This window comes from Pogoniulus pusillus, chromosome 1 (genome assembly GCF_015220805.1).
Source record: "Pogoniulus pusillus isolate bPogPus1 chromosome 1, bPogPus1.pri, whole genome shotgun sequence".
NCBI lineage: Eukaryota > Metazoa > Chordata > Aves > Piciformes > Lybiidae > Pogoniulus > Pogoniulus pusillus.
In genome coordinates, this window is record NC_087264.1 from 20,302,868 (window position 1) to 20,326,442 (window position 23,575).

The 23,575-nt window shown below is 47.1% G+C and overlaps 1 protein-coding gene across 11 annotated transcripts in view; it reads right to left on the minus strand.

Moving 5' to 3' along the window:
* The window catches only part of NIN (ninein), a 118,442-nt gene continuing 94,867 nt past the window's right edge, over nt 1–23,575 (minus strand). For 6 of the 11 annotated variants that reach the window (XM_064143085.1, XM_064143178.1, XM_064143112.1 and 3 more), the window contains 3 exons: nt 19,742–19,933; nt 5,136–5,249; nt 1–2,210 (listed from right to left, as the gene is read on the minus strand). In XM_064143085.1, coding sequence (XP_063999155.1) covers nt 2,001–2,210; nt 5,136–5,249; nt 19,742–19,933 — 516 coding nt within the window. In that variant the 3' untranslated portion in view covers nt 1–2,000. Of the gene's footprint in view, nt 2,211–5,135; nt 5,250–11,083; nt 11,526–13,897; nt 13,945–19,741; nt 19,934–23,575 lie in introns of those variants that run through there. The other 5 variants (XM_064143161.1, XM_064143138.1, XM_064143121.1 and 2 more) reach the window with 4 other exon arrangements.

The following is a 23,575-nucleotide window of genomic DNA, read 5'->3' on the forward strand; positions in this document are numbered from 1 at the left end:
AGGAGAAAGAGAAAGAGAGAGGGAAAAAGAGAGGAGGAGAAAGAGAAAAAGAGAGGGAGAAAGAGAAAGAGGGGGAGAAAAAGGAAAAGGAGAAGGAGCAGGAGGGAAGGAGAAGGAGCAAGAGAAGACAGAAAAAGAGAGGAGGAGGGAGAAGAAGAAAGAGAGAAGGAGAAAGAAGAGAAGGAGGTCATACCATCTATATCTAATACAGTCCCTCAACCCTTCAAAATGGGTGTATAAGCACCCAGACAGAACTGACATCCCCTGTAACCACACAGTAGTACCACATGGCATCATGTTCCATGGTCTATCCCACATCTTGCAAGCAGTTTGTCCCAGGTTCTGGGGGACTTTTGGCTTTGTTGTCAGAACTGTCACCCTGCTAGCTGTCTTGGAGACAAAACATCCCACCACCTTCCCCTGCATTCCGAATTCCTGCATATTTAACGAGGTCCAGTTTCAAGAATTGCCGCTGTGGCCCTTCTTACCAGTTTTAGTTACGTTGTTGAGCGTGTCTTACTGATTTGATGGTGGCACAGGGCATTTAAACTGCTCATAGGTTATGTACAAGTGTTTGAGCATGCAAGCTCCTCCTTCAGCTGCTTCTGTGCCATATTTGAAGGTGTTCTCAGAAAACTTGCATTTCCCAGCCTCTCTGACTGATCAAAATGGACCTGTCACTACAAACCTTGATGCTCTTCCACCTTCATGACTGAACAGAGGCCTAGGAAATACTCATCCAAACAGAGCTTGATTTTCTCCTGCTTTTCCTAATGCAGATCTATCTTTATCCTCTGGCACTAATATCCACATTGATGATGGTGAAGGAAGCTAATCTAGGCTGTTATTCCCTGAGTTCATCACGTTCACGGCGAATATGTTTCCTCACAATTAGTAACAGATCCTGCCCTCAGATCTTCTGCAGGAGTCAAACCTTTCAAAATGATCACTTGAATGCTGCATTGCTGGCAAAGCTCCACATTTCTGAGCCCTAAATGACAGGATATCACCAAAAAAAACCACTCTAATCCTCCCTCCTTCATTCCTCTGCCAGTTGTTTAATAAACCTATGCCACTGCTTTAATGAATCTACAAGTTATATAAGAATATATCTATGAATATACAAGTTATATAAACCTCACATCTTCACTGGCCCTGCCTTTGTTTAGAATAACTCCTTACCATGTACCTCTCTACCATTTTTAAGTTGTCTGGCAGCACAGCTTAAAAGGAAAAGCAAAAATACATAATAGTTTGGGGTTTTTTTTCTTTGCCAGCTGGGAACTTTCTTCAGATGAAATACTGTCACACTTAGGTGGAGAAAATAACTCTCTTTACATAGTTTTTTAAGACAACATTTCTTTTTTTTTGGTCTGAGCTCTGCAGAGAAACAGCCACGAAGAACAACCCAAAATTCTGTCTAAAGTGGAGCATTTTTTCACAGTATCACAGTATGCTGTGAAAAAATGCTTCACAATATACCAGAACCCACTTGCTGGGGCACAGGGCTGTACCAGGAAAGCCTTGCTTTCACCAGCACTTTAAAATGAGGTTGTTGACTGGGTTGTTGACTGACCTATCAATATTTGGGCTGTGAAGTATTGTAGGAAGCCAAAACTAAAGGTTTAATTCAGTGATGTAAGTTTGTGGTGGACCCTGGCTTCAATCTAGGCAGGAATAATCACCTCAAGTACAGCAAATTCAGACTTTACATTAAACCCAAACATCAGAGTTAACCTTAAAGTTAACCTGTAGTGAGGATAACTTTTAGCCAAAACTGAGCAGAAAAAAAAACAACCAACTTGGGAATTAAAGATAATAAAAAAGAATTAAAATCTATTTTTGGCAGTGTCCAGGTTTGGAATTGAGCTCTTTCCTCTCCTTTGTTCACTAAAACTCATCAGTACAGAAAAAAAAAGGCAACACAGTGGGGAAAAAAAGCTGAAATGCCAACATTTCAGTAAAGTGCAAGGGGGCTGTGGCAGACCTGAATGGCTTTGCTATGACCTTATCTCAGAGGCTGACTTTAACGACGGCGATGCCAAGTTCTTCACTATCCGATTCAGGCTGGCAATTTTCTCTTCCAGCAAATAGTTCTTCCTTTCAGCAGTTTTCTGCCGCTGTTCTGTCACCTCCAGAGCCTTCAGCAGTTGTGCATTCTCCACGTAGAGGTCCTTGACCATTGCATCTGCTTTAGTGTTCTTGGAAAGCTGGGTTGGAAATAGAATGGGATTTACTCAGGATGGTGAAAGGAATCACAGAATGTCAGGTTGGACTCATCCAGTCCAAGCCCCCTGTCAGAGCAGGATCTCCTAGACCAGATCACACAGGAACATATCCATGCAAGTTTGGGATACCTCCAGAGAGGGAGACTCCACAATCCCCTTGGGCAGCCTGTTCCAGTGCTCTGTCACCCTCACAGAGAAAAAAAATTCCACCTCATGTTTAAATGGAGCTTCCTTTGGCTCAGCTTCCACCCATTGTCCCTTGTGCTGTCCCTGGGCATCACCCAGCAGAGCCTGGCTCCAGCTTCCTGGCACTCACCTGCACATCTTGATAAACATTGATGAGGTCACCTCTCAGTCTCTTCTTCTCCAAGCTAAAGAGCCCCGGCACCCGCAGACTTTCCTCATAAGACAGATGTTCCATTCCCTTCATCATCTTTTGATGAGGCTGAGGGAGCTGGGGTTATTTAGCCTGGAGAAGAGCAGGCTCAGGGGTGACCTCACTGCTATCTACAACTCCCTGAAGGGAGGCTGTAGCCAGGTAGAGTTGGTCTCTTCTCCCAGGCAAGCAGCAACAGAACAAGGGGACAGAATCTCAAGTTGTGCCAGGGGAGGTCTAGGCTGGATGTTAGGAGGAAGTTGTTGGCAGAGAGAGTGATTGGCATTGGAATGGGCTGCCCAGGGAGGTGGTGGAGTCACCGTCCCTGGAGGTGTTCAAGGAGGGACTGGCTGGGGCACTTAGTGCCATGGTTTGGTTGACTGGCTAGGGCTGGGTGCTAGGTTGGCCTGGATGAGCTTGGAGGTCTCTTCCAACCTGGTTGATTCTATGATTCTATGGATGCTGCTTCATTGCATTCACCCTCTATAAATGAGTCTGGCTCATATAAGGACCCACAAACCCAGTGATTCCACTGAGATACTGCCTCTGAAGTCTGGACCACCAGCTCCTACTTCAAAATTGGGGGGAGCAGCCTAGCACTTTTCTACATGCTTTTGGCAACAGCCCTTTGGCAGGAGGTCCTGTCAGCAGAAGGCTTCCTTAGAATGAAAAAGGAGACTGAACCTTAGTAGAAAACATTGAATAACAGAAGGTTAGGGGCTGGAAAGGACTACAAAAGCTCATCCAGTCCAACCTCCCTGCCAGATCAGGATCACCTATACCAGATCACACAGGAACGCATCTGGGTGGGTCTTGAATATCTCCAGAGAGGGAGACTCCACAACCTCATCACATGTTGTTATTATGTCACACCTGGGAGTTCCAAACACCTTTTCATGGAGTTTAACTGGAAAAGACCTCTAAGATACCAAGTTTAATCATCAACTTAACACCAGCATGGCCATTAAACCATGTCCCAAAGTGCCATGTTCTCACATTTCTTGAGCACCTCCAGGGATGGTGACTCCACCACCTCCCTGGGCAGCCTGTTCCAATGCCTGAGCACTCTTGCAGGAAAGACATATTTCTTAATATCCAACCTAAACCTCTCCTGCCACAATTTCAGGCCATTCCCCCTCGTTCTATCACCTGATACTTGGAAAAACAGACCAACCTCCACCTCACTCCAACCTCCTTTCATGTAGCTGTAGAAAGCAATGAAGTCTTCCCTCAGCCTCCTCTTCTCCAAACAATCCCAGTTCCCTCAGCCTTTCCTCACCAGAGCTGTTCTCCAAACCCTTCACCAACTTTGCAACCCTCCTCTGGACATGATCCATCAACTCAGTGTCTTTCTTGTAGTGAGGGGCTCAAAACTGAACCCATTACTGAGGACAACATCTTCATCAATGACATTGATAAGCGCACAGAGAGTCTGCTCAGCAAGTTTGCTGACAACACCAAGCTGGGAGGCTTGGCTGATACAGCTGAAGGCTGTGTGGCCATCCAGAGAGACCTGGACAGACTGAGAGCTGGACACAGAGGAACCAGATGGAGTTCAACAAAGACAAGTGCAGAGTCCTGCATCTGGGGAGGAATAACAAACTGCCCCAGTCCAGGCTGGGAGGTGATCTGCTGGAGAGCAGCCCTGTGGAGAGGGACCTGGGGGTCCGGGTGGATACCAAGTTACCCATGGCACAGCAATGTGCCCTTGTGCCCAAGAAGGCCAATGGGATCCTGGGCTGTATTAGGAAGAGTGTGTCCAGCAAATCAAGGGAGGTTCTCCTGCCCCTCTACTCTGACCTGCTGAGACCTCATCTTGAATAATGCCTTCAGTTTTGGGCTCCCTGGTTTCAGAGGGACAGGGATCTGCTGGATAGAGTCCAGCGGAGGCTATGAGGATGATTAGGGGACTGGAGGGCATGGCTTATCAGGAGAGGCTGAGAGACTTGAGACTTCTTAGTCTATAAAAGAGAAGACTGAGAGGGGATTGGATAAATGTTTAGAAGTATCTGAACGCTGGCCAGGAGTGGGGGACAGGCTCTGATCACTTGCAATGGGTGTAAGTTGCAGCAAAAGAGGTTCTGCCTCAACACAAGGGGGACCCTCTTTCCTGTAAGTGTCACAGAGCACTGGCACAGGCTGCCCAGAGAGGTTGTGGAGTCTCCTTCTCTGGAGCCTTTCCAGGCCTGTCTGGATGTGTTCCTCTGTGATCTGTGTTAGATAGCATTGTCCTGCTCTGGCAGGGGAGTTGGACTCGATCTCCTTGGGTCCCTTCTAACCCCTAACATCCTGTGAGCCTGTGATCCTGTGAAGGCAGAGCATGGCAAGAACCAAAACCCCCAAACCACGTGAAGCCAAGGGTGCCTTGGGAGAAGGGGCACAGAGAAATGAATAACTTTACAATAGTCCTGTCTGTGCTCTTGAGGAAATTCTTTTTCCTCCTTTGCCAGGCATGACTTGGCAGCTTTTGCCCACTCAGTTGTTAACAGAGTGACAGGGATGATTCGAGGAAGAGAGTTAAGACTGCTTACTTGTTCCTTGAGCTGATTCACTTTATCTTGGAGAAGCCTCTTCACAAGCCTTAGTTTCTGTTCAACATCCATCATACGTTCTTCCATCATTTTTAGAAGCTGCTCATGGCCTCCCTGGAAAGCAACATTTATGTGAGAATCAGTTAACAAACAGCAGCTCTCCAAAAATGAGTTGACTTTCACCAGTCTCTTCTTTCCCCTCCCTCCCCTCTGATTTAATCTTTAAGAAAATAAGTGGGAGCAACAAGTTATGGCAACACTACAGGACACTCACAGCTTTAAATTAGTTTTCCAACTCTTAAGTTACACTTCAGATGCAAGAAAATCCTAAGTTCTGTCTTGACTGTGATAGACACATCTGGATAGTTCTCCATTCTTAGGTGCTGCCTAAGTGCCCATCAAAACTACCTATCAAAATCTTCATCATTTCAGCAAAACAATAAAGGTGAGGCCATAAGGGTCTGTTGTCTGACAGCTCTCCCCTTGAAATTGAGGAACACCTTAAAAAAATAAACATAATTATCCCAAACTTGATTTTAAAGTGTAGTTTAGATTAGCTGTCCATAAATAACCTTTCCAAATAGTAACTCTCAAGTGCCCTTTTTCTTCCCTGAGACAAGCCCACCTGAAAGTGCAGTATCTATCTCAGTGTCATAAGAGATCTGTTAAACCAATGCTTGAGTGTAATCTCCTCCAGTAAATTACAACCCCCCAGGAACTACAAGAAACCTGTTTGCATTTGAGACACTGGCTGCAAGGAAAGAGGTTTCTCTATTTGGGTGATGGTTTGTTGATCTTGTGTTAGGAAATCAGCTGAGAAGATTAACCTTGAGTGCTAACACCTCTGCAGGGCTCTCCTACCCACCAACAGATCCACACCTGCTCCTTTGAGACAGGCCTGGAAAGTCTCTGGAGAAGGAGACTCCACAACCTCTCTGGGCAGCCTGTGCCAGCGCTTTGAGACCCTTACAGCAAAGAAGTTCCCCCTTGTGTTGAGCTGGAACCTCCTGTGCTGCAGCTTCCATCCATTTCTCCCTGTCCTATCCCAGGGAGCAGTGAGCAGAGCCTGTTCCCCCCTCCTGACCCCCAGCCCTCAGATATTTATAAACATTGATTGGATCTCCTCTCAGTCTCCTCTTTTGCAGAATAAAAAGCCCCTGGGTCTATGATTCCATGAATTTAAAGCAAGAACAGAGCTGGGAAAGTAGATGAATAACTAGAAACAAAAAAATAGTGTTGGTTGTAACTCAGGTGCCACAGAATCACAGAACTGTGGACAACAGATGGTTGGAAAAGACCTTTAAAATCATCAAGTCCAACCATTCTCTAATTCTGCCAAGTCTGGTGCCAAGCCACGTCCCTCAGTATCACATCTCTGCCTCTTTGAAGCACCTCCACGAATGGGGATTCAACCACCTCCCCAGGCAGCCTGTTCTAATGTTTGAGGAGCCTTACAGAGAAGAAGTTTCTGCTAATATCCAACCTAAATCTTCTTTCACTCTGTCACCTGTTACTAGGGAGAAAAGGCCAACCCTCTCTTGGCCCCAGCTTCCTTTCAGAGAGTCATAGAAAGCAAGGTCTTCCCCTTCGACCCCCTTCTCTCCAGGCTGCCAGAGATCAAAATCTTCACCACTTCAGGAAAAACAATAAAGGTGAGGCCATAAGGGTCTCCTGTCTGACAACTTTCCCATGCCAGGCCCCCTTGAAATTGAGAAAGACCCTAAAAAACAGAACATCATGATCCCAAACTTGATTTTAAAGTGTACTTCAGATTAACTGTCCATAAATAACCTTTCCAAATGGTAACTCTCAAGTGCTCTTTCTCTTCCCTGAGGTAAGCCCAACTGAAAGTGTCGTAAGAGATCTGTCACACCAATGTTTGAGTGAAATAAACCCCCCCCCCCCCCCAGTAAATTACAACCCCCCAGGAACTACAAGAAACCTGTTTGCATTTGAGACACTGCAAGGAAAGAGGATTCTCTATTTTAGTGGTGGTTTGTTACTCTTGTTCTAGGAAGTCAGCTGAGAAGATTAACCTTGAGCCCTAGCACACATCAAAATCAACTTGGAAGAGGCAGGAGGTGACCCCAGCAGGGCTGGAATCTGCAGCTCTGGACATACTGCTCTAGAAAGCTGTGGACTTTGACTCCCCTCAAAAAAAGCGATGCACAACTAGCACCACCACTGAGGTATTAATGTAGCAGAGACACAGAATGGTAGGGGTTGGAAGGGATCTCTGGAGATCAGAGAGTCCAATCCCCCTGCCAAGGCAGGTTCACCTAAAGGAGGTCACACAGGAAGAAATCCAGGCAGGTTTTGAATGCCTAAGATCCTGTCCAAAAAAAAATACCTTCAAAACAAGAAGTACTTGCACTCATGTAGGGGAGGAAAAATGAAAGATGGAGAGGAGTGTTTTGGGTAGGTAGTTGCTCATCTAAACTTACACTGTAGAAAGATGGCTTGAGGGGACTGATTGAACTCCACCCAATACTTTATTTCTAACACCAGAAACTCCTATCTAGTGATAGGATGAGGAATAATGGCTTCAAACTGGAAGGAGCTCCATTTAGATTAGCTATTAGAATGAAATTCTTGCTCATGAGGGTGTCCAGAGAAGGGTGACGTAGCTGGTGAGAGGTCTGGAGCAGAGCCCTGTGAGGAGAGGCTGAGGGAGCTGGGGGTGTGCAGCCTGCAGAAGAGGAGGCTCAGGGCAGAGCTCATTGCTGTCTGCAGCTACCTGAATGGAGGCTGTAGCCAGGTGGGGTTGGGCTCTCCTGACAGGCAACCAGCAGCAGAAGGGGACACAGTCTCAAGTTGTGCCAGGGGAGGTGTTGATCTGTTGGAGGGTAGGAGAGCCCTGCACAGGGACCTTGAGAGGCTGCATGGGTGGGCAGAGGCCAATGGGATGAGACTGAACAAGGCCAAGCGCAGGGTTCTACACTTTGGCCACAACAACCAAGCAGCACTACAGTGCCTGGAGAGCAGTCGGGAAGAAAGGGGCCCTGGGGGTGCTGGAAGAGAGTAGCTGAAGATGAGGCAGCAGTGTGCCCAGGTGGGCAGGAGAGCCAATGGCATCCTGGGCTGGCTCAGGAGCAGTGTGGCCAGCAGGACAAGGGAGGTTATTCTGCCCCTATGCTCAGCACTGCTCAGGCCACACCTTGAGTGCTGTGTCCAGTTCTGGGCTCCTCAATTCAAGAGAGATGTTGAGGTGCTGGAAGGTGTCCAGAGAAGGGCAGCAAGGCTGGGGAGGGGCCTGGAGCACAGCCCTGTGAGGAGAGTCTGAGGGAGCTGGGGGTGTGCAGCCTGCAGAAGAGGAGGCTCAGGGCAGAGCTCATTGCTGTCTACAACTCCCTGAAAGGAGGCTGTAGCCAGGTGGGGTTGGTCTCTTCTGCCAGGCAACCAGCAACAGAACAAGGGGACACAGTCTCAAGCTGTGCCAGGGGAGGTCTAGACTGGATGTTAGGAGGAAGTTGTTGCCAGAGAGAGTGATTGGCATTGGAATGGGCTGCCCAGGGAGGTGGTAGAGTCACCATCCCTGGAGGTGTTGAAGCAAAGCCTGGATGAGGCACTTAGTGCCATGGTCTGGTTGATTGGCTAGGGCTGGGTGCTAGGCTGGGCTGGATGAGATTGGAGGTCTCTTCCAACCTGCTTGATTCTGTGATTTTATCCAAATCTTGTTCACAAAGCTGCAACTATTAACAGAATCACAGGAACCAACCAATATTGACGCTATTAAGACAAGAGACATTATGTTTAAAAAAAAAAAAAAAGAGACCATTTTTATTTTTCATTTACATCCAAAAAAAATGGTTCACCTTTCCCTGGTAAAAATTTTATACATCTTATACAAAAAAAAAAAAAAAGATCAGTATAAATACCCCAGATTTTCTCCCAGCCTCATATAAAATTAGTACCATTTGTGGGGAAAAAAAAAATAGCCTCTCTTCACGCTGTCAACGACTTCCACACTTTAAATAACATAAATAAAGGAGCATTTGTAACAAAACAACACTTAAAAACAACCAAAAGAAAGAGACAGCTTTATGCACTCCCAACAAAACAGCTTCTAGACAAATAAAGAACACTACGGAGACTCTTGTTGTTGTTGTGTTTCTGTTGTTCGGTTGGGGGTGGGTGGGTGGGTGGTTGGTTGGGGGTGGTTGCTTGAGGTTTTCTGTTTGTTCTCTTTGGGTCAGGGTTGTGGTTTTGTTCTGTTTGGGTCAGGGGTGTTTTTTGTTCTGTTTGGGTCGGGGATTGTTTTTGTTCTGTTTTGTTCAGGGTTGTAGTTTTGTTCTGTTTGGGTCAGGGGTGTTCTTTTTTTGTTCTGTTTGGGTCGGGGTTGTGGTTTTGTTCTGTTTGGGTAGGGGTTGGTTTTTTTGTTCTGTTTGGGTCAGAGTTGTTCTTTTGTTCTGTTTGGGTCGGGATTGTTCTTTTGTTCTGTTTGGGTCGGGGTTGTGGTTTTGTTCTGTTTGGGTAGGGGTTGGTTTTTTTGTTCTGTTTGGGTCAGAGTTGTTCTTTTGTTCTGTTTGGGTCGGGGTTGTGGTTTTGTTCTGTTTGGGTCGGGGTTGTTCTTTTGTTCTGTTTGGGTCAGAGTTGTTCTTTTGTTCTGTTTGGGTCAGAGTTGTTCTTTTGTTCTGTTTGGGTCGGGGTTGCTCTTTTGTTCTGTTTGGGTCGGGGTTGTGGTTTTGTTCTGTTTGGGTCAGAGTTGTTCTTTTGTTCTGTTTGGGTCAGAGTTGTTCTTTTGTTCTGTTTGGGTCGGGGTTGCTCTTTTGTTCTGTTTGGGTCGGGGTTGCTCTTTTGTTCTGTTTGGGTCGGGGTTGCTCTTTTGTTCTGTTTGGGTCGGGGTTGTTCTTTTGTTCTGTTTGGGTCAGAGTTGTTCTTTTGTTCTGTTTGGGTCGGGATTGTTCTTTTGTTCTGTTTGGGTCGGGGTTGTGGTTTTGTTCTGTTTGGGTAGGGGTTGGTTTTTTTGTTCTGTTTGGGTCAGAGTTGTTCTTTTGTTCTGTTTGGGTCGGGGTTGTGGTTTTGTTCTGTTTGGGTCGGGGTTGTTCTTTTGTTCTGTTTGGGTCAGAGTTGTTCTTTTGTTCTGTTTGGGTCAGAGTTGTTCTTTTGTTCTGTTTGGGTCGGGGTTGCTCTTTTGTTCTGTTTGGGTCGGGGTTGCTCTTTTGTTCTGTTTGGGTCGGGGTTGTTCTTTTGTTCTGTTTGGGTCGGGGTTGTGGTTTTGTTCTGTTTGGGTCAGGGTCGTTCCTTTGTTCTGTTTGGGTCGGGGTCGTGGTTTTGTTCTATTTGGGTCGGGGTTGCTCTTTTGTTCTGTTTGGGTCGGGGTTGCTCTTTTGTTCTGTTTGGGTCGGGGTTGCTCTTTTGTTCTGTTTGGGTCAGGGTTGTTCTTTTGTTCTGTTTGGGTCAGGGTTGTGGTTTTGTTCTGTTTGGGTTGGGGTTGTTCCTTTGTTCTGTTTGGGTCAGGGTTGTGGTTTTGTTCTGTTTGGGTCAGAGTTGTGGTTTTGTTCTGTTTGGGTCAGGGTTGTGGTTTTGTTCCGTTTGGGTCGGGGATTGTTTTTGTCCCGTTTGGATCAGGGTTATTTGTTGGGTTTGGGTGAGGGGGTTTTGTTGTTCCATTTGGATCAGGGTTATTTGTTGGGTTTGGGTCAGGGGGTTTTGTTGTTCTGTTTGGGTCAGGGTAGTTTTTTGTTCCGCTTGGATCAGGGTTATTTGTTGGGTTTGGGTGAGGGGGTTTTTTGTTCCGTTTGGGTCAGGGTATGTTGCTTGTTCCATTTGGGTCGGGGTATTCTTTTTGTTCCATTTGGGTCAGGGGGGTTTTCTTTGTTCCATTTGGGTCGGGGGGGGGGGGGGTTATTGGTTCTGTCTAGGTCAGGGGGGTTTTTTGTTCTGCTTCAGGTAGGGGTTTTTGTTCCGTTTCAGGTAGGGATTTTTTGTTCTGTTTTAGGTGGGGATTTTTGTTCTGTTTCAGGTAAGGGTTCTTTTTTTTGTTCTGTTTCAGGTAAGGGTTCTTTTTTTTGTTCTGTTTCAGGTAAGGGTTCTTTTTTTTGTTCTGTTTCAGGTAAGGGTTCTTTTTTTTGTTCTGTTTTAGGTAAGGGTTCTTTTTTTTGTTCTGTTTTAGGTAGGGTTCTTTTTTTTGTTCTGTTTCAGTTGGGTTGTTTTTTTTTGCTTTCCTTAACTGTTTGGTTGGTTTGTAAAGAAAAAAAAAAACATAATAAATAAATAAATAAAAAGCACAAAAAAATTGATCCTCAAGTTTCTCAGCTTATGCCAGTTCATGTGTTTGTGTGTGTTTGTCATGGTAAGGAATGAGATTCAGAAGCAGCCAAACTGTCAGAGGTGCCCGATCCTCCGGTAGGAATCTGCATGCACTGCTCGCTGCTCCGGTAGCAAGGCCTAGAGAAAGAAGGCAAGTGGGATACTTCACCCTGATATCCAGATTGTTTCTTGTAAGTAACTATGAATCATTAAAAAAAAAAGACAAAACTCCAAAAAACAAAACACCAAACACAAAGCAAGCAACACAAGACACAAAAAGAAATCAATCCACACACAGCAAAAAAAAAAGAACCCATGCAGAGTATGAGAGATTGGATTTCTCTAAACATTAGCATCACACATCTGCAGACTGGGATTGATGCACAGAATCACAGAACTGTAGATTGATTGGTGACTGACTCTGGAGATTGAGTCCAACCCCTGTACTAAGCTAGGTTCACTTAGAGAAGGTCATACAGGAACAGGTCCAGATAGGTATTGACTGTTCTCCAGAGATGGAGACTTCACTACCTCTCTTGGCAGCCTGCTCCAGGGCTCCATCACCCTTAAATTGAAGAGTTCCTTTAAGTAAATTAAGTTAAATTAATTAAGTTAATTTAATAGGGGCATCCAGTTCTGGAGCCCCTATTACAAGAAGGATGTGGAGATGCTGGATCATGTACAGAGCAAGGCCAGGAGGATGCTCAGAGGGCTGCAGCAGCTCTGCTGTGAGGACAGGCTGAAAGAGTTGGGGCTGTGCAGGCTGCAGAAGAGGAGGCTCCCAGGTGACCTTCTTGTGGCCTTTCAGGATCTGAAGGGGGCCTACAAAAATGCTGGGGAGGGACTTTTTAGGCTCTCAGGGAGTGACAGGACTAGGGGGAATGGAGCAAAGCTCAAGGTGGAGAGATTCAGGCTGGACATGAGGAGGAAGTTGTTCAGCATGAGAGTGGTGAGAGGCTGGAATGGGTTGCCCAGGGAGGTGGTTGAGGCCCCATGGCTGGAGGTGTTTAAGGCCAGGCTGGCTGAGGCTGTGTGCAGCCTGCTCTAGGGTCGGGTGTCCCTGCCCATGGCAGGGGGATTGGAACTAGATGTTCCTTGTGGTCCCTTCCAACCCTGACTGATTCTATGATTCTAAGTTCCTCCTCCTGCTTAGGCAGAACTCCTTAGGTTGAAGTTTGTGCCCATTTTCCATTGTCCTGTCACTGGGCACTACTGAAAAATGCTCAGGATGCATGTTGTAGAGGAAATGACTCTCTTTCAGGTGGCTCCATGTTTAAAAAGGGATATAAAAAGGTCAGTGGCAGTCATTATAGAATCATTATGGTTGGAAAACACCTTCAAGATCAATTTCAACCATTATCTACCTCTACCAAGGCCACTACTACTCCCTATCCTTGGGCACAGTATCTAGAATCCCAACCATTATCTACCTCTGCCAAGGCCACTACTACTCCATCTCCTTGGGCACAGTATCTAGATGGCTTTTTAATACATCCAATCACTTCCCTGGGCAGTCTTTGGCAACCCTTTCCATTTTCCTAATGTCTAACCTCCCCTGCTGTTAAGTTGGGATCATTTTCTCTTGTCTCATCCATTGTGACTTGTAAGAAAAGATCAACACCCACTTCACTACAACCTCCTTTCAGGTAGTTTTAGAGAGCAATGAGGTGTCATCTCAGGCTCCTTTTCATTAACTGCAATTAGCAGAGCAGTTAATTTCTTACATATATATAAAGAAAGGCAGACCATTCTCTCTATTTTCATAGCTATATTAATATATCAGTTTACTATATATAAATACTACTAATCATAAATACATGAAGTGGGAGACATTTTTGTATCTAGCTATACCTCAAAGTCTGAAAATCATTGTCCATCTAACCCCCTTTGGATGCTCCTATTTCTATTTTACATCTAGTTGTAAGCCTTTTTCCTGAGATTTTCCAAGCTGTTGGTCAAAACTTTGACATAAAGAGCTGAAGAAAGGGGGAAGTTGAGTGACTCTGAACAAAAATACTGCTTAGCAGAGGTTCTAAAAGAACTTAGGGAAAAATGAAGTCATTAATAGGTGCCCAAATCTAGTCACTGGGTAGGGTATATGAGGACAAGTGCAGGAGTTGCTACTGTGCAGCAGTCAAAGATCACAGCACTAAGGCACAGCAAAACAAGTCACTTGCAATCCAGAAGAGGTTAACACAGCAACAACAAAAGGTTCAGGAGCTTTAACTTAGTGGACTTCGAATGTATGGCAGCAGCCTTTGGAGGACAATATCTCAAGAGTGACCATCAAATGAGTAAGAACATAAAGCATCACAGCCATGATCAAAAGAGCAATGAAAATGGCAAAGCATGATGAACACAGGTCCAGAAAACAGGAAGGAAGGGGATAACTTTGGATAGCTTATTACACAGAAGGATCTAAGGAAGCTTCCAAGTGCCAAGCAGCAGCAGCAAAACTAAGCAAAGAGGTTGACACACAAAGCATGGAGATAACCTGACATTGTACTCACTGGTGAAAAGATGATGATGAGGGATTAGGAAGCAATTTTTCAAGGTGCTAAAGAGGACATTAAAATGTACATAAGCTCAACTAAATGTTAACCTGAGGAAATCAGGATGACAAAGAAATCAACAGCGAGAACTAAAGCAAGAGATGCTACCAGGAACATCAAAGTTGAGACAAACTAAACCAGACTTGGGCTTCTAGTTTTAGAGGGCATGTGTTTAATAATGATTCTAGAAAGTCATTTAGTAAAGCCTATGAGGAAAGCTGCAGGAGATGTGATAAACTGCAATACCCAGGCACCTGAAGAAAAAAGCCCCAAAGAACCCCAACCAGCCAGCCAGAAACCCACATCATTAAAAAGAAAGAGAAGAGAGAGAGGAGGGAGAGAGGAGGGAGAGAGGAGGGAGAGAGGAGGGAGAGAGGAGGGAGAGAGGAGGGAGAGAGGAGGGAGAGAGGAGGGAGAGAGGAGGGAGAGAGGAGGGAGAGAGGAGGGAGAGAGGAGGGAGAGAGGAGGGAGAGAGGAGGGAGAGAGGAGGGAGAGAGGAGGGAGAGAGGAGGGAGAGAGGAGGGAGAGAGGAGGGAGAGAGGCAAAGGAGGAAGAGGGGGGAAGAGAGAAACCCCCGAAGAAAAAAGACAAAATTTTACAAAGAAACCCAACAAAAAGCACCAAAACTCTAAACCAAACTCAAAAGCCCTAAACAAAAAACCCCAAACCCAAACTCAACAGAACAATTAGGGGGAAACAAAAAGCAAAGGATTTCAGTGCATTACTGCATTGAAACCAGACAACAAATCTTTGCAAAGCCTCTCTGAAGGTGTTTTGAAGTTCATGAAGCTTTCCAGAGGAAAAGCTTTTACAGGAAGAACAGAAACGATGTACCTGTTAGAACTACAAGTTCGAGCATGTGACTGACTTGCAAACTGTTCCCCCCAGGCTGTCAAATGCAGAATGACAAAAGTCACCTCTCCTAATGCAAGAACACAGCATTTGCTGCAGCTGCTGTCCTCTGGCTTTTGCTGGTTTCAAACCTCAAGCTGCACACTCTCTACTTACCACTGCAGCTGATCAGGCCTATTAGTCTCTGGTAAGGGACTTCTGTCAGGACCCAGGTGAAAGAGAGAGAACTGCACAACTGATTGATTTTTATTGATTCATAGAATGGGTTGGAAGGGACCTTAAAGATCATCTAGTTCCAACCCTGCTGCCATGGATGGGGACACCTTCCATTTGACCAAGTGGCTCAAGGTCTCATCCAACCTGGTCTTCAACACCTTCAGGGAAGTGTTCTTTTCAAGGTAAGTTCTTAACTTTTTTTTTTTTTTTTGGGAGGGAGGGGAACTTTGATTTTTTGCCTTTCTTACGAGAGAATTTCCACAGAGGATTCTGAAGCTTTAGCAAGTGTGACTGCATAGCTTCTCTCTTCAGAATACTCTTTTTTTCTGGAATATACAATCACAGAATGGGGGCAAGGTTTGCAAGGGACCTCTGGAGATCACAGAATCATAGAATCAACCAGGTTGGAAGAGACCCACTCCAACCTAGCACCCAGCCATAGCCAGTCAACTAGACCATGGCACTAAGTGCCCCAGCCAGGCTTTGCTTGAACACGTCCAGGCACGGCCACTCCACCACCTCCCTGGGCAGCCCATTCCAATGCCAATCACTCTCTCTGACAACAACTTCCTCCTAACATCCAGCCTAGGCCTCCCCTGGCACAGCTTGAGACTGTCTAGTCCAACTTCCCTGCTAAAGCAGGGTCCCCGCAGCTGCTTGCCCAGCATCTAAATGTCCAAGTGGGTTTAGAATCTCTCCAGAGGAGGAGACTCCACAACCCCTTGTTGTGGTAGGCCTGATAGGCCCAAAATAGGCTTGTACATGTCCTGCCTTGCCTAGACATGTTCTTCTGCTCTACCAGAGGCAAGCCCGGGAACGGACACAAAAGAACCTGGAGCCACTGAGTCTGGCCTGCCCAGGGTCCTGTGGTGTAAGGTGCACACACTTAGCTTGTGCCTGCCTAGTGCAAGGCCTGTGCTGTTCCCAAATTAGGGAAAAGACAGCCTGTGGCTTTGCCTCATATGGTAAGGTTTGGCTAACTGCCATCCTGATTGGCTGTTCTGTGTCCAAAGGGCAATTAATCTGGGCCCACATTGATACAAGGAGATAGGCAGGTGAACAACCTGCCTGTGCGTCCCTGCTTTGCCTCCCTGCTCTTTGCTTGCTCTCTCTGCTGTGCCCAGCCCTGCTGCCATTGCACACTGCCTTATTGCCTGCCTGCTAAACTCCACTGCTGCCAGTTACCAGGAGCAGACCCTGGATGCCTGCACACCATCAGCCTATGTGGCCAGCGTGACATCGTGCTGAGACTGCACCACAGCTGCCTCTGCACCTGAAGGTCCTGCCTAGAATCCCTGGATATATACACAGATGGTCCATAAGAAGCCAGGAGAACAAAGGTCAGAGACTGACTGCATCCTTTCCCCAGGAGCTGGGAAGATTCAAGCCTCAACGTCCAACAAGACAGAGTCCCCTGAAAGTGTTTGGGCACTGTCTGGACTGTGGCTAAGCCCCACGAGTGGGTAACAATCTGTGAGTAAATGCTTAAATGCCTCTCTGTAATTCTCTACTGCCTCCTGCCACAGAGCAGAAATTGCTCCTTGAGCCCAGCTCCTGGGCAAGCAGCATATTTGACCACAAGCAGCATTAACCACGGGAATAGTCTCTTCCAGTTCAATTAATGTTTCTGTATTTTGCTGGTTATTACTAGATGTAGATACTATCATAGAATGTTTCCATAACTGTGTAAGAACCCAAATATTATTAAAATTAGTGGTTGTTGTGGAGGGCCTGCAGGCCCAAAAAAAGGTTTATTTATGCCTTGCCTGGACATGTTTTTCTGCCCAAACCAGAGGTAAACACATTAAATGGATAAACGAGCACAAAGGGGCACAACAGACCTGGTGCCATGAAGTCTGGCCTGCCCAGGGTCCAGGTTATATAATGTTTGTGCAAGCCCACATGCCCAGCTCATGCTTGCCGGGTGCTAGCCTGTGTGTTTACCATATTTGGAAAGTCCAGGCCTGTGGCTTTTGCCTATTATGGTAAAGTTTGGCTGACTGCCAACCTGACTGGTCATTCTAGTGGCCAAGAGGCCATTAATCTCGGCCCACATTTGATAAATGGGGGTACATAGGTAAGCAAAGTGCTCAGGCTCCCCTGATCGCTCACTTGCTCACTTAGACTCACCAGCACTGCTTATGCCTGCTTGCTTTGCTGTTATTACAGACAGGATCTCCCATAGTCTCCCAACCAGCTGTGCACAGTTGCACACCACTGTGGTGAGTTACCAGGATTAGATCCTGTATCGCCTGCCTTTACCTATGGAGCTCAGTCTCCCGTGCAGCTGTGCCCTATTGCATGCCTGCTGCCTTATTATTGCCTGGTAAGCTCCACTGCCACTGAGATAGCAGGAAGCAGACCCCACTTGTCTGCACACGATTGGCCTGCATGGCCAGCGTGAGACCATGCTCAGATGGCATGGCATCGTACTCCTCCTGCACCTGAGGTCCTGGACAGAGTGTCCAGAAGAAGCCAGGAGACAAGAGCAAAGATTGCATCCATCACCAGGAGAAGAAGGTCAGAGATTGTCCTTTCCCCAGACACCGGGAAGATTCTCCCTTCCCCTGAAGCCGGGAGAATTCCAGCCTCAAAGTCCACGGGCAAAGCTCCCTTGAAGTTTGGACATTAGTAACAGGCTGTGACATAGCCCCAGAGGGTGATTGGTAATTAATAAGAATTTGTAAGTGAATGCTTTAATGCCTCTGTAATATCTGTTGCCTCCTGCCATAGAGCAGAAAGAGCTTCAGCCCATCTGCTGGGCAAACAGTATATAGACCCCAAGCGGCATTAAGCCGTGGGGAAACTCCTCTCTGTTTATAGTTTGAATGTTTGCTAGTTATTAATAAGTTATGGTGTGGTATTAATCCTAGAACCGTGTAAGATCCTTTTAATATTAAAATACAGCGGTTGGGGGTGTTGAGAGTTCAGAACATTGGAGTTAATAAACATATATGTTTATAGATATCCTCTCGCACCAATTGATTTCTCCCCTCCGCCACAATCGGTGTAGGTGGCAGAATCCCCCTCCTCGACAGCAGCTGGGGGTGGTGAGAGCTCTGAATAGCAACATTAATAAACAATATTCATTTTGGAAAAGATCCTCTCACATCAATTAATTTCCCCTCCACAACACCCCTCTGGGCAGCCTGCTCCAGCGCTCCAGCATCCTCACACCAAAGAATTTTCTCCTCCTGTTCAGATGGAATCTCCTAGGTGCCAGTTTGTGCCTGTTGCCCCTTGTCCTGTCACTAGGCACCATTCTCTTGACTCCCCACCCTTTAGCTCTTGCTGAGCATTGATCAGATGTCCCCTCAGGCTGCACTTCTCCAGGCTCAACAGCCCCAGGTCTCAGCCTGGGGAGATATGCTCCAAGCCCCTCGGCATTTTTGTAGTCTCTGCTGGACTCTCTCCAGTAGTTCCCTGTCACTTTTGAACTGGGGAGCCCAGAGCTGGATACAGTACTCCAGGTGTAGCCTCATTAGGGCAGAGTTTAGAGGGAGGAGAACCTCTCTGATCTGCTGGCCACACTCTTCTTAATGCACCCCAGGAGACTGTTTGTCTCTGACCACAAGAGCATGTTGCTGGCTCACAGTGAGCTTGTCCTGCTGGCAACACTTTCCTTAATGCATCCCAGGAGACTGCTTGGCCACAAGAGCACTTTGCTGGCTCACAGTGAGCTTGTCCTGCTGGTACCACTCTCCTTAATGCATCCCAAGAGACTGCTTGGCCACAAGAGCACACTGCTGGCTCACAGTGAGCTTGCCCTACTGGCCACTCTCTTCTTAATGCATCCCAAGAGACTGCTTGGCCACAAGAGCACACTGCTAGCTCACAGTGAACTTGCCCTACTGGCCACTCTCTTCTTAATGCATTCCAGCAGACTGTTTGTTTCTGGTCACAGGAACACACTGCTGCCTCACAGTGAGCTTGCCCTGCTGGCAACAGTCTTCTTAATGCATCCTAGGACTTCAGTGACCTCCTTGGCCACAAGAGCACATTGCTGCAGTGAGCAGGGATACCTACAACTACATCAGGCTCCCCACAGCCACATGAAGTCTGCTCTTGAATGTTTCCAGAGACAGAGCCTAAACAAGTAACAACCTTCTGCAAACAGCATCTTGTCTTATAGCCAAATTATGAAAGATAAAGCTGACCTTATAAAAAGGATTAATTTGTTTGCATTCTGCTCTGCTACAGCTGAGAGAGCTCCATGTAACAGCAACAGCCCACACCACTATTTTATGTGATGAGTTTCTGCTTGTGCAATATATCAATATGTATATGACACTTTGCAAATGATGGTTCCAGACATGGACATTGGATATAGAAAGGAAAATGAACCAAAAAATGCTCCCTAGAAACACTTACTGCCTGTTGATCAGGAGAAAAGCCAGCTGAATGCAAATGGGAGTGGTTCATGATTAAGCTATGGCTCAGGCTCAAGATGCTAAATAGCCAAGGTTTGGTTTGTACCCATCTTGGATAAAACTGGATTGATCAGGAGAAAAGCCAGTTGAATGCAAATGGAAGTGGTTCATGATTAAGCTATGGCTCAGGCTCAAGATGCTAAATAGCCAAGGTTTGGTTTGTACCCATCTTGGATAAAAGTGGATTCTAATTAACTTTTGAACTGGCATAAACAGAGAAGGGATCTCATTATACTGAACAAAGGAGGAAACTAACCAGATAGCCTTTCAGAGTTGGAGCCTGCAGAGTAATCAAGAGTCTTACCTGTTGCATGTTTGTTTCAGAAGGTCGACTTTCAAGTTCTTCCTGAAGACGCTGACTTCTCCTCTCTGCTTGTAGTAGCTGGTGTTGGAGCTGCAGGAACTGTTCCTTGGGCACCACAGCACAGCCTTGCTGCTGGAGCTCCTGGGAGTGCGGAGATTGGCTAAGCATCACACTGGTGCTGGAGTGGAGCATCTGGAGAGTAAAGTCAGGCAGCCATCAGGAGAAAGCAGCACTGCCCTTCACATGAGATGTCTTTTGGTCATGTACTTGTGAACAATTGTATGCTGGAGAGCTGGCCAGAAAAGAACCTCATGAAGTCCGACAGGGCAGGTGTAGAGTCCTGCACCTAGGGAGGAATAAACCCTGCACCAGTACAGGTGAGAGGTTACCTTGATGGAAAGGGGCACTGAAGAGAAGGACCTGGGAATGCTGGTGGACAACAAGCTCACTGTGAGCCAGCAGTGTGCTCTTGTGGCCAAGCAGTCTCTTGGGATGCATTAAGGAGAGTGTTGCCAGCCGGGCAAGCTCACTGTGAGCCAGCAACGAGCTCTTGTGGTCAGAGACAAACAGTCTCCTGGGGTGCATTAAGAAGAGTGTGGCCAGCAGATCAGAGAGGTTCTCCTCCCTCTAAACTCTGCCCTAATAAGGCTGTATCCAGCTCTGGGCTCCCCAGTTCAAAAGTGACAGGGAACTACTGGAGATAGTCCAGCAGAGGCCACAAAGATGCTGAGGAGCCTGGAGAATCTGTGAGGAGCAAAGGCTGAGAGGCCTGGGGCTGAGAGCCTGCAGAAGAGCAGCCCCAGAGGGGAGCTGATCAATGCTCAGCAAGAGCTAAAGGGTGGGGAGTCAAGCGGATGGGGCCAGACTCTTTTCAGTGGTGCCCAGTGGCAGGACAAAGAGCAATGGGCACAAACTGGCACAGGAGGAGAAAATTCTTTGGTGTGAGGATGCTGGAGCCCTGGAGCAGGCTGCCCAGAGGGGCTGTAGAATTCTCTTCTCTGGAATGATTCAGAACTGAGCTGGACATTGTGGTGCTGGGCAAGCTGCTGTGAGGACCTTGCTTTAGAGCAAGGGCTGTGAACTAGACCCCCCTCCAAGGTTACTTTCAACCCCCACCAATCTGTGATTCTGAGAAAACTGGGTTTCTCATGTGGAACAACAGGATCTCATTCCCAATAGTCCTTGCTTCAGCAAAACAAGAACCTCAGAACAGACTTGTCCCGAGCAGTTTACCTTCCACAGCAATGCTCTGATAGTTACTGGACGCACCCATCCAGTACAGAAAAGAGCTATTTCTGGCACAGCTTCACTGTGGTAGCCTTGCAACCACAAAAGTCAAACTTGGATAAACTAGACCAGCATTAGGTTGACTTTCAGACAATATTAAGAGCGAAGATGGTTAGATGAAAAAAATGTAGCATTTTTCTAGACTAAAGTAAAATTTCACAGAGTCAACCAGGTTGGAAGAGACCTCCAAGATCATCCAGGCCAACCTAGCACCCACCCCTGTCCAATCAACTAGACCATGGCACTAAGTGCCCCATCCAGGCTTTGACTGAACACCTCCAGGGACAGTGACTCCACCATCTCCCTGGGCAGCCCATTCCAATGCCAATCACTCTCTCTGACAACAACTTCCTCCTAACATCCAGCCCAGACCTCCCCTGGCACAGCTTGAGACTGTGTCCCCTTGTTCTGTTGTTGCCTGGCAGGAGAGCCCAACCCCACCTGGCTACAGCCTCCCTTCAGGGAGTTGTAGACAGCAATGAGGTCTGCCCTGAGCCTCCTCTTCTGCAGGCTGCACATCCCCAGCTCCCTTTGCCTCTCCTCGCTGGGCTGTGCTCCAGGCCTTGTTCTGTTGTTGGTTGTCTGGGATAGGATGTAGCAGTTCAGGACACGATCATGGTAGTTGGGTTACAGTTGGACCTGATGATCTTAAAGGTATTTTCCAACCTTAAAAATGCTACGATTCTGGACATGGTCTAGTGGTCATGGAGTTATTGGGTGCAAAGTTGGACGTGATGACCTTGAAGGTCTTCTTCAACCATAATGATTCTATGAGTTTTTTTAGGGTTTCCTGTAATGCTGTGAAGCACTCAAGCAGGTTGCCATGGGAGGTTGTGGCTGCTCCCTCCCTGGAGATGGTCAAGGCCAGGTTGAAGTCTTGAGGGACCTGTTCTAGTGAGAGGTGTCTCTGCCTATGGTGGGGGGTTGGAGCTGGATGAGCTTTGAGGTCTTTTCCAACCTAAACCATTCTATGATCGAATGACAGAGCTGGAGAAACAGTTAATTAGCTTTAAGACCTTAAAAACAACTACCAGTTGTGTGGCTAATGTAGACAATACTCTTGCTGTATTCATCTGAGAAAGAAAGTGGAGCAATAAGGAACTTGTTAAACTATTTGGGATGGCAGTGATCACACATCGTTTAGTAGTAAGGAAACCCTATGGTGGGGGGTTGGAACTGGATGAGCTTTGAGGTCCCTTCCAACCTAAACCATTCTGTGATCTAATGAAAGAGCTGAAGAAACAGATAATTAGAATCTTAGAATCAGTCAGGGTTGGAAGGGACCACAAGGAACAGCCAGGTCCAACCCCCCTGCCGTGGGCAGTGACACCCCACCTGGAGCAGGCTGCTCACAGCCTCACCCAGCCTGGCCTTAAACACCTGCAGGGATGAGGCCTCAACCACCTCCCTGGGCAACCCATTCCAGCCTCTCACCGCTCTCATGCTCAACAACTTCCTCCTCACAGCCACTCTGAATCTCCCCACCTTAAGCTTTGCTCCATTCCCCCCAGTCCTGTCACTCCCTGAGAGCCTCAAAAGTCCCTCCCCAGCATTTTTGTAGGCCCCCTGGGAGTCTCTTCTCCAGACTGCACAGCCCCAACTCTTGCAGTCTCTCCTCACAGCAGAGGTGCCACAGCCCTCTGATCATCCTCCAGGCCCTTCTCTGGACACACTCCAGCATCTCCACATCCTTCTTGTAAGAGGGGCTCCAGAACTGGAAGCAGTACTCCAGGTGAGGTCTCAGCAGAGCGGAATAGAGGAGGAGAATCACCTCCCTCAACCTACTGGCCACACTTCTGCTGCAGCCCAGAAAGCCAACCAGAGCCTGGGCTGCAAGTGCACACTGCTGGCTCATATTGAGCTTCTCATCCAGCAGCACCCCTAAGTCCCTCTCCACAGGGATGCTCTCCAGCCAGTAAATTAACCTTAACACCTTAAAAACAACTACCAGTTGTGTGGCTAAGGAAGAGAATACTCTGGTTGTATTCATCTGAGAGAAAAAGTGGAGTAACAATGAACTTGCTAAACTATTTGGGATGGCGCTGATCACACATCATTTAATAGCAAGGAAACATTTGACAGTCTGAGAGGGAAAAAAGCATGCAGGTATGCAAACACCTCCAAGCATCACAGCCAGTGGGTTACAAAGGAAGGAGCTGAGCCACTTTTCATTTTTGGTTTTGGTACCATCAGTTTAAATTCTTTGGACTACAGCTGGCCGCTCCCCTCCCCTCTTTCTTTGGACTACAGCTGGTGACTCCCCTCCCTCCCCTCTTTCTTTGGGCTACAGCTGGTGACTCCTCTCCCTCTCCTCTTTCTTTGGGCTACAGCTGGTGACTCCCCTCCCTCCCCTCTTTCTTTGGACTACAGCTGGTGACTCCCCTCCCTCCCCTCTTTCTTTGGACTACAGCTGGTGACTCCCCTCCCTCCCCTCTTTCTTTGGGCTACAGCTGGTGACTCCCCTCCCTCCCCTCTTTCTTTGGGCTACAGCTGGCGACTCCCCTCCCTCCCCTCTTTCTTTGGGCTACAGCTGGTGACTCCCCTCCC